This window comes from Pocillopora damicornis, chromosome 2 (assembly GCF_964200805.1).
Source record: "Pocillopora damicornis chromosome 2, jaPocDami1.2, whole genome shotgun sequence".
NCBI lineage: Eukaryota > Metazoa > Cnidaria > Anthozoa > Scleractinia > Pocilloporidae > Pocillopora > Pocillopora damicornis.
The window spans coordinates 7,472,559-7,483,846 of record NC_142671.1 but is presented as its reverse complement, the minus strand read 5'-3'; the positions used below and the strand labels follow the sequence as shown (position 1 = coordinate 7,483,846).

The window sequence follows — 11,288 nt, the reverse complement described above, 5'->3', positions numbered from 1 at the left end:
AACGAGCGTTGCCTTTATCTTTTCCGCTGCATGAGAGCACCTAAGGGAGTAAACATATAGTATCGGCAGCAATATTCCTTTCTTTTTTCCGGGCTCGGGCGAAACAATCCCCCTCCTTCATCAGGGCCGTTCAGCCGACCTCCACAGTACTGACCAAGTAGACTGAATGTTTCAGATGTAAAGAGAGCTTTTCAGCAGTATTCATACTCTTTGGACTAATCTTACATTGCAGTCTCCTGCTTGCTAAATTAACTTCGATGCCAAAGTTAAAAGATAACTCCTTAAGAGGCTGTCCGCGTAAGAACGGATAAGGCAAATTTCGGCCTTAACCGATTTCCCTCAGTTTTTCACTGGAAGTCAACAATATTATCCCATGTACAAATATCACATTTATCTTGATCAATTTTATTTTGTTTGTTTTTTTTTTACGAGACAATTTTAAAAACTGCTCAATTTGTCTTCTGTGACCCCTATTATTAAGCTATAAATATCGAGCGCTGCCAAATCCTTATTTCCCAGTCTAGAAAGCTGATTATTTTACATGTTTAATAATGGCTTTAGTTCAATACTTCAAAGGTGGAACGATTGCATTCTGTAAAATTTTTACCGAGTTATGAAACTTTCAAAATACCTTCATTGAAATTTCTGAGGAGTGAGGTACATACGGTTGAAAGCCATTTTCTCTTACGTGGGAGCTGATCTAGAGTCAAGTCTATTGCAGCTTAAAAGTAATTGGATAGAGCAAGTTAAACATAGAATAAAACTTTTGGGCACTCCTCATCCTGCGCCGTAGAGAGCTTTGTGGATTTCATGAATATCCGACGTCTTGATCGAAACCAACGATAACGCAGTCCGACCAGCAGACAGGTTTGTAAAGGTTAACAGCCCTAAAAGGCTTAAAGGTGCAGGAACAATTTTGTGTTATATATTTATGACCATTTTCATTTTCTATGAGGCGATAAAAAAGAGAGCCGAGTGTTTCTGTTTCACTTAATTAAATTACTGATTAATTTTGATAAAGAAATTCGACGGCAGCTACATTTCCTTTTAATACAGGTACATCTCTTGAAAAACACACGTAATTTTTTTTGCTTAGAGCTTATTAAAGTTAAAACTTTTTAACTTTTCTGTGTGGCATTTCTATTTTTTGCGAAAGAATATTTGGCAAAATTGTTTATTTCTTCCTAATTCAAATAAAATCTGTCGGGAACAAAACGATTTGTCTGCAAGATTTTCAGACAAATCCGAGACAGTGTTTCTTGGGACGTTTACTTTGTTAGCACTCAAAATGCCTGCCGTCCCACCAAATTGTTCTCTTTACGAAATACTGCAAAGTCGGTTCTAGTGGGGAGGAACTAGAGCATGTTTTGCTCTCCGAGTGTAACGCAGATATATCCGCCCATTTGGCGAGCTGCTACATGTCAAAATACAGTGAAGTTTAAGAAACCAAGTTAATCATGGCGAGAGCGGGAATTCAGCATTTGCCGAGAAGTCAGCTCGAGGGAATGACCATCTGCCCGAGGCACAGACACTTACTAGGAAGATTCTAACGAGGTCCAAGATTGTGCCAATACCCCGGCCATACTAGGAAAGTTACAAGTGTGGTGGGCAGCCACGTCATAACCTTCCAAATAGCTGACGAAATAAGACTTATATTTAAAGAAATCGCCGCTGTAAGATCACGTAAGTACCAATAGCCTTGTGGCTCTCTCTAGTTCTCTGTCTAGTTCTCTGTCTAGTTCTGTCAATACTCCTATAAATTTTTGTTGTTGTTAGTCACATGTCCATTTCCCTTGATTAATTATTGGTGTCGCAGTCGTAAATACAAAAATGCGTTTTTTATCACCAACCAAGGAACTAAGACTACTGGACAGCCTGGTTGGTGGCAATGAAGGACACAAATATAGTTCTGAGCGGTGAATCTGCATCTCCTCTCCATGCCTCGCATGATGTCGCCCCTCTTTTACTCGTCTCTACGGTTCGAAAACACTTTTCCTTTATCTCACACCCACAACGACAACTGTTACGCACGATAGAGACCATAGACCTCCTAGAAGTGTTTGAAACGCCTGGCATTTCTATTACAAATGATTTAGGCTAAGCTAGACGATGACGATGACGATGACGATGACGATGACGAGCCAAAACTTTACTTAGGAGGGCTGACTGTCTACCATCTTCACTCGATTCGAAGGCTGAGGAGAGGAAATATGTTGCCAGTGTCCTAAAGGCAAATGGCTATACAAAAACTTTTCTCCGTAACTGCCAAAAACCAGTCACAAATAGTAACGCTCTTGATGAAAGGGAACCAGTGACTGGTTTTGCTGTTATTCCTTACATACAGGGTGTTACAGAACCCATCAAGAGAATTTTGAATAGCCACAACGTTAAAGTTGCTCAAAAACCTTTTCAGACTTTGGGGCATATTTTCGCCAAACCTAAGCATCCTGTCACGAAAGAACAACGAACCGACGCCATTTATTCTATTCCTTGCAATGACTGTGACAACGAATACATCGGACAGACCAAACGTCAGTTTGGTACATGGTTAATAGAGCACCAAAAAGCGGTTTTTCTTTGCAAAAAGGAAAATTCAGCTTTATCGGAGCATACATGCCTAACCAACCATACAATTGGGTGGGATAATTCTAAAATTATCACCACTAATCGGCGTTACCATCAGCGCCTTTGTTTGGAGGCTTGGCATATTAACTCCGCCCACGCTCCTTTAAATCGTGACGATGGCGGTTTGCTTCCTGACGCCTATTTACACCTCGTCAGAAAAAAGGCCGCTAATTATTGATCATATAAAAGGACCTCTTGTTGCAGCGTTTAGATCACCCCTAATGAAGGCACTAGACAGGAGTGTCGAAACGTTGGGTCTATAAATCGTAACTTCTTCGGTTACATTCGTTAAATCTGCAAACCAGAGTAGCGTCAAACTATGTCTGATTGTCCACCTGGTTGCCGTGGGAACTAAATTCCTTAAGCTAGACAGAGGCGAAACCATCGAGATGCGGAACGTGGTGCGTACCGAGACGCGGTCTACGATGATTAGCCAGTACATACAGTTCTGTCAGGAGGAGAAGTTTGAACCTCTCAGTCGCACCACTTTATTCAAGATCCTAGAAGTCAGACAAGCCTCACAGAGAAAGTCGTTACAAGGCCTCGACAATACTGCTACCGATGGCTCTGCTGGTTTCCAGAAAATTGAAATGATTGTCGATGATCTAGAGAAAGGAGGAATGAATAGGCAATGTTGCGATGAGGTTAAGGAAAGGCTGAAGAGTGGAAAACGCTACCTAAAGACAAATTATCGCGTTCACTGCAATACAGAGAAAGCTTTGTCCTGATCATTGCCGCAAGTTCGTTTTAAGTGACGAAGAAGATCCCGACTTCCAGGGGAAATGCTCCCATCAACACACAGAAAACTGTAACGAGTGTCAAAATCTGCGAAATGTCTTAGACAAAGTTCGAGGTCCATTTTGGATCCCTTACGGCAGTGAACATCGAGACGATCTGCTATGCGACTTCAAACTGGCACAGACAGATATTTTTGAGTGTAAGGTTCACATTGTTCGCTCTGTAAACCAGGAAGCAGCAAAGCAAGATCAGCTGAAGATGATAAGTACTAATCTGAACTGTGCACTAGTAATAATAGACTGGGCAATGAAGTTCCTCCAGCTTAAATATCGTGAGAAGCAGTCAGATTGGTTTGGCAAGAGAGGATTGAGTTGGCACATCTCGACGGTGATCACACTTGATCCGAACCTTGAAGGAAGACTAGAAATGCGGTCATATGCCCATCTGTTTGACGCATGCCGGCAGGACTGGTTCGCCGTGTGTTCCATCGTAGAAAGCACACTGAGAGAAATTGAGACCCAAAAGCCTCACATCACCCGGGTTTATCAGCGGTCAAATGAAGCTGGCTGTCATCATAATAACTCCCTCGTTGCTGCGGCAAGAGGAATTGGTAAGCGGGTTGGTTTGGAAGTTTATCGGTACGACTTTTCAGAGCCACAATATGGCAAGGATGTGTGTGATCAAATTCTGTGTCCGATGAAAACATGCATCCGACGTTTCTGCAACGAAGGACACGACATTCTATTAGCGGGAGACATGAGGAAATGCACTTTCTGGAAAACCAATGAAAGGTACATCCGCATGCGTTTGCGAAGTTGACGAGGCGAAGATAACCCTAGAAGTGAACAAGATAGATGGCTTTGCAAGCTTCACAATATCCAGTTTGAGGAGAAAGGTATTCGTGTGAGGAGGTCGTACGGAATAGGGCGTGGTAAGGAAATCTCTTTTGACCAGCTGGTGTTAAAGCGCTAAAGGGACACTGGTATCATTGTCAGTGAAACATTTTTCCCTCTTCATGATGCACGTGTTTATCAATGCTCAGATCCTAAGACAGAGAGTTCAGAAGAGGAGAATTACTGGAACGATTCGAATATAAGCATGTTTGAATGTTCCGAGCCTGGATGCGTGAAGAGTTTCCAAACATTTTCAGAGCTCGAGTCACATTTGGACGTAGCGAATCATTGCGTCAAAGATGAAAGGCCGTCAGAAACGCTATATGATAAGCTTCGTAGAGATTGGGTAGACAGGTTTATAACATCAGTCAACGTCACTGAAAATGAACCGTCTGAACCTAATATCCACCAAAGTGAAAATGTCTCAATACCCGCGTTGCACACCGTCATTATGGGTTGGGCCCTACACTGGCCACGAGCAGGATCCACTAGATTCAGTGACAAAGTTAAGAAATATCTAACTGCAAAGTTTGACCAAGGGAACAATCAGGCTAAAGGCTGACCCTCAGCAAGTCTCAAATAATATGAGCAAGACAAGAGATGAGTAGAATAGAAGGTTGTTTGAATGAGACGAGTGGTTGACCAAGAGCCAAGTACAGGGTTACCTTTCTCGCCTTGCAGTAAGCAGAAGAAGGCAAAAAGCACACTCAGAAATCGAGCACAATCCAAAGGAACTATTTCTAGGGGAAAAAGGAGCTGAAAGACAACAGCTGATGGCGCACATTTCTAACGAACTGAGGCCGCAACACCCTCTGTCTTACGACGCCTTTAACTTGTGCGAGTGTGCGAGGGATAATAAGCTGAGTCTTTTTAATGTTTCACTGCTTAAAGAAATCTTGCACTTTTTTGAAATACCATTTAAATCAAAAGACAGGAAAAAAGACCTGATTGAGCAACTGATGTCCTTTATACAAGAACGTCAATGCTTTAATGAAGTGTAACACACGGGCCGCGGTTGGGATAACTGTCAGCATGGAGCCGTGGCAAACCAGTGATAGGGCATTTAAAGTGAATTTGTTGAAGAGTAATGTGCACCGCCTCTAAATACCCTGATGTACAGTTCTATATCGATAGATGAAAGTGCTTAAAGCATTAACATGTAATTAAACCCGTGAAAATCATTTTAAAATTGGCGCCTGTTATTTTGTAGTCATGCCTTTAATGTCAAAACAAAAAAATAATAAGCCTACCGTGACCGTTAGTCATGTTGACCCTCACTCTATAGCATGTACGAGCATTTACAAAAGATATTTTCTCTATTGCCTCCTCGAAATTTTCTCAATGATTTATGCCTTAACTTAAATTACTAAATTCGCTTACTTACTTTTGGAAATGTTCATTGAATTAAATATACCAATTTCTATCGCTTGCATAATTTCTCAATTTCTTCTGGGAGATTTCCATACTCTCGATGGAGAAACATCAACATATCATGATATAAATGCCGAACTAAATGTTTCTTTAATTTGAGTTCACCAGCCGTGAGACAATCTTTTAATGCTAGTATTGCGTGACTAGGCTACTTCACTGCAGTCCACAGTCACGCTTAAAAATCTCAACGGCGTTAATCATGAGAACCAACTAGCTCACAATCTAAAAAACTTTCACAAATAGTAAGACGAAATTTTTCCACAAGTAAGGGTGAACTATTTTCCTGAAGAAAAACGGCAAAAGAGGTCTGAAAAGATTATGCACAAGATAAAAACACTTGCGCGAAATGAACAACTTAGTTGTCAAAAAAAAGGTGGATCCCCTTAGCGCATTGTGTTCAAAGGAAATGGCTCTTGAAATTTTACGTAAAGCTGTCAAGAAAGGATACAACAGATGAGTTTCACATTTATAGGAATTAAAAACGAAGTATTTTTCCGGAAAATTTGAGCCATTTCGTGAAAAAATGGCCAAAATGATGAATTATATCGATCTTGATACTCCATCAGATAATCTTTGCGGCACCTTAGGGCTGTTACGCTTTAAAAACCTGTCTGCAGGTTGGACCGCCTTATCGTTGGTTTCAATCAAGATAGCGAATAATTTATGAAATTCGCCAAGTTCTCTATGGTGCAGGATGAGGAGTGCCCAAAAGTTTTATTCTATGTTTAACTTGCTGTTTCTAAGTACTTTTAAGCTGCAACAGACTTGACTCTAGATCAGGTCCCGCGTAAGAGAAAATAGCTTTCAACCGCATGTATCTCATTGCTCACAAATTTCAATGCTCACGATAAGGTATTTTGAAAATTTCATAACTTAGTAAAAATTTCATAGAATGCAATCATTTTACCTTTAAAGTATTGAAATAAAGTCATTCTTAAATATGTAAAATAATCAGCTTTCTACATTGGGAAATAAGGATTTGGCAGCGCTCGATATTTATAGCTTAATAATAGGGGTCACAGAAGGCAAATTGGGCAGTTTTGGGATGACCTTTAAAATTGTCTAATGAAAAATAAAAAGACAGAAAATGATCAAAAAAATGTGATATTTGTACATGGGATAGAATTTTTGACTTTCACTGAAAAAGGTAGGGAAATCGGTGATCGGCCGAAATTTGCCCTATCCGTTCTTAAGCGGTCAGTCTCTCAACATTTTTTACGGAGACTCAATATTAAAACAGCAGAGACATTTTAAGTATCTTGGCGTGGTGGTAGACGAATCATTATCATGGAACAATCACGTGTCATACGTTGCCTCGAGAGTTTATCCTAAACTGAAACTTTTAAGTAGAACTTCATCTTTTCTTAGCCCTGAAATTTTATTGAAGATTTACAAAACGACAAATTTACCTAAGTATTCGAGACTATGGCTGCATCGTATGGGGTTTTTGCAGCAAGAAGAACTCCGATTTTCTGGAAAGGTTGCAAAACAAAGCAATGCGAATAATCTTAAGAACAAATCACTTAGCGTGCACACAGTCAATGAGAGAGAGACTTGGCCTGTTAACATTATCTAACAGGCGCCGTTATTTACGTCTCCAACTAGTATATAAAATCGTACATGATTATCACTGTCCCAGGCAACTTCAAGGGTATTTTGCATTGAGATCACAACTTCGCCGTAAAGCCCTCAGAGATAGTAGGGAGCTTTATCTCCCAAGATACAAAACAGCTATGGGCCAGTCAACATTCGAGTATGCCGCTGCAAAGGAATGGAATGACCTCCCCAAAGAACTGTGTGTTTGTGAAACGTTGAGAATTGTTAAAATTAAAACTTTTAAACTTTCAGTAGAATCAGATGAGGCACAACACAAATGAAGTGTATAAATTTTTTATCACTGTAAATATTTTTTGATAATTGTTTTTATTTAATCTTAACTTGTATCGATGGTAAATTGTATTTTTAACAGTATTTTTATTACTGATTTATACCAGCGTTTTCTATGATGAATTTGCTGATCGGTTTTTTTTTCAGTTTAAATAAAGCATTTATTAAATAAAGCATTTATTTGCGGGGATCTGACTCTTTCCATTCGCTTTAAACTTGCACTATGGTGGTAAGAACTGACTGCGGAAAGTATGAGATTCATGATGTATTTTGAACTTTATCACCTCAAATCGAAAACAGAGATGTAAATCAGTTGCTGTTTTCAGAGATTTAGTTAATGATGTGTTTAATTTTGTGCTAAGTCATAATTTCATGTCTCAATTTTACAGTTTCTAATTATGATGACCAGTTGACTCGCGATATTCAACCGTTGGAGCTGTTACAGTACTTACTTGTAAGAAGTGTGAAACTGGCAACTGTGATAACCGCCTCCTTTGAGTAGTAGGAACATAGTCACATCACCTCTTAATATGTTGTTAGAGACGGTCATTTTCTCAAAGGACGGGTCCCAGCCAATTGTCCTCTTTCCCATTATGGGTCCGTCGGCGGGAAAGTTTACGCCGTGAAACATGGATTTGTGTGTAAATAAATTGCCCTCAAGACTTTAAAAATTAAGAGAAATTTGAGAAATCAATGACAAAGATGTAAAATTACCCTTATATCTATGTCACATACCAAGAGTGCGATGTGCCCTGGAGAATAATGCATTAGCGCATTTTTTTTTTTTAGATTTTGTCATTTCCGCAACGATATTTTTCAAATTAAACCCATTTTCTTATAGATGCCTCTTTTAAAATACAGTCGTCTAAATATTCTCTTGTCACTTTGCTTTTTCAAGTTGTAGTTTTGTTCCCATGTAGCTAGACAGCAGGCGCTCTCTTGAGAATCACAACTAAGTTACACTTTTAAAAACGGCGCGGCCTGCTCCGTGTAAAAAATAACCTTGAAGATTTCTTTTAAGGAGTATTATCTCAATCCCATACTAAACATTACTTTCATACCCAATGTGTCCACTGGCTGTGGCAACTCCTCCATCTTCAAATGTAAATGACCTTTCATACGACATTCCAGCAGGAAAGGCTTGCTTGAAATAGTCGTGCATGCCCTCAGGATAATAAGTGAAGCACCTATTTCCATATTTGAACGCTGACGACAGAATGTCAAAGGAGAATGGAAGGGGTCCTCCCTTGGTGACCCGAAAAGTGGACTTCTGTATTCCTCTAGAATAAGATGATAAGAGTGTTGAAAATTATTTTCAGAACAGCTCATGTATGCCCTGAAACACAGGAAAATTGGGAAGATCAAATATTTTATGCTCATGATAATTCAAACTTGAGTCAAATACTGCGTAAACTTTCACGCTAAGTTGTGAGAAATTAAAGTATTACAAATGAATTAAGCTGCGACTGAGCTTTTACAGGATAATTTGCAGTAGTCTTCACGCTTCGCCTGATTCTGGAAGCAGATGAAGAAGTCGATGTCATAGGCAGTTGGTAATTTGCAAACGCGAATAAAAACAACCTCATAGTTCATGACTGAAAATCTTCTTATGAATCTTTATCTTGATCACTTTGCGTTTTTAAAAAAGTCTTTATTCACTTTGGTAATTTCCCAAAATCATTGACACCGTGACATTAGGCCTTATTTGACGGCTGCAAGGTGATCTTATTCAACTCTGTGTTTAACAATAAATTGCAATGCATAGTAATGAAATAGCTCATCGCGGTCTGTCTTTTAAGAGACACTTACTCGTAAGGCTTTCCTTTTCCTTCACCCTCGATCTCGAAGTAATGTCCATTGACACTACCCTTCATTTCAAATTTCATATTCATATCTTTTAGAATGACCTGAATAAGTAAAAAGGAAAGAAACGATTATTTTCTACTGACAGTAATATTTTTCAAAGACCTAAGCTGGTTTTAATTTACCAGCGCATTTAATTGCTCAGTATCTGAAACGATAAAATATATTTTTTTTTTACTATTAAGATACAGCTTACGCCATATCAAATTAACACAGTGCGCCTCACACCATTTGGCTCTTTATATCTAAATGTCCCACTCTTTGACCTTCTCTTAAAATATTTCCTTGCGCTGCAATATTTCATCGCATCAGAAACAAACATTGGACTGAATTTAGCTTCAAGGTGAGTTGAAAGCTTCAGGACATGAAGAATGAATTAACTAAGCCATAACTGATACATGAAGACAGGTTAATTGGTATAGCGACACAACACGACGGCATTTTTCTGTCTGCGGTTTGTGGGGCATGCATCTGTTTCAGCAACTTTTTAACCTGGCGAAATAAAGCGCTCAAGTTCAGTTCAACATTTATCTTTTGCCTAGTAGAATTTCTGTCGGCCTGGTGTTATCAGTGAGATGGGCTCGTCTACTGAGGGGCCAGTCTTTACTCACCAGGACGGGGGGAAGGGGGAATGTTTTTTTTTTGGGAGGGGAGGGGCTCTAGTTGTCAGATTTCAACCCCGACACCCTCCTCCCCTTGGTCGATAAATAATGAGCAGTAACGAAGACAAATTTTTGTTCCCTTAACAATTGCGAATCCTACTTGAGAACCGGCTGGAACACTCAGACAAATTGATGCTCACCCGCGAGGATTATTGTTTCACTTGATTTTCATCCGCAGGTCAAATAAAAATTTGCATTTCTCCTAACGTGTGGTTAGAAGCAGCGCCCAGCTAGTATTTGAGAGGCACAGGTTTGAATCCTGTCGAAGTCTAATTTTATCAAGCCAGGAGTGATGGCTCCTGTCAAGCTTCTTTTCTGCAATTGTTTAAATTACAGCTCACCTGCGAGTGAGTAAGTGCAAAGTCAAAACGTTTGAAGAGCATGCTTTGGGTGTGGCATAGCAATTTGCGTTCGGACGATTTTATCTTATTCTTTGTTACCGGGGTAGATTTGACTTTCTTTGCTTAGTTCCAATAATTCACTAACCTGCTTTGAAAGAGACATGTTGAGGATAAGCCGCTTGATTTTCTAAACTGGATTACGAGTTGAGATAGCCTGTTGTAGTTCACTCCGTCGCCGACCAAGCTGAACTGACCGGAGCTTTAGGGTGGATTGATGTTAATAACTAAGATAGAACAAACAAACGCTCATTGATGATAATGATAACACGTGAACCATCATGTGATATTTAACAATTGGTTCATGCTTAGCGCGGGTGTATTTGTAACTTTAACTTTAAGTAAAATTTACAAGGTGTTTCATATCATGTAACATAATAGTAATCATTCGATTCCTTTTTTTTAGATTTGAGACCGTTTATAGCAACTTATTGGTTAGTAATCTGTTTCGTCACACGGAGGTGCACTAATGAATGATTGTTATCAAATTTAATTTCTTCTTTTAATTAGAATACCATTTGGACAAGGCACTATTTAATTAGTCAATGCTTTGCTAGAGTCAAGGTCAAAAACAAATAAAAAAGAAAGAGGCGGAGGAACCCTCGAGGGCGGTACACGGACACAAACGATTACATAATCAGATGGTTTGGTTTTATCAACTGAGTTGACAACGTGAACACAGAGCCTAGGAATGTAATCTGATTATCTCTTATGGAAAGTTGGCAATAACTAGTCATGAATGTGCTTTACCCTCAATAATGATAATTTAAAAAATCCTCTGGAACACCCTG

General features: G+C 39.4%; 1 protein-coding gene and 1 pseudogene across 1 annotated transcript; one reads left to right on the top strand and one right to left on the bottom strand.

Moving 5' to 3' along the window:
• The first annotated feature begins 3,639 nt into the window (after nt 1-3,639).
• Nucleotides 3,640-5,723, top strand: LOC149049729 (uncharacterized; annotated as a pseudogene).
• A 2,281-nt stretch (nt 5,724-8,004) lies between these two features.
• On the bottom strand, nt 8,005-10,691 carry LOC149049728 (GFP-like fluorescent chromoprotein amFP486). Its single transcript, XM_089195090.1, has 4 exons — nt 10,586-10,691; nt 9,384-9,481; nt 8,636-8,854; nt 8,005-8,236 (listed from the first exon to the last, which is right to left on the bottom strand). Exons 1-4 carry the CDS (start codon nt 10,601-10,603, stop codon nt 8,023-8,025), a joined length of 549 nt encoding a protein of 182 aa, XP_089051216.1. The 5' UTR covers nt 10,604-10,691; the 3' UTR covers nt 8,005-8,022.
• Between the last annotated feature and the right edge of the window lie 597 nt (nt 10,692-11,288).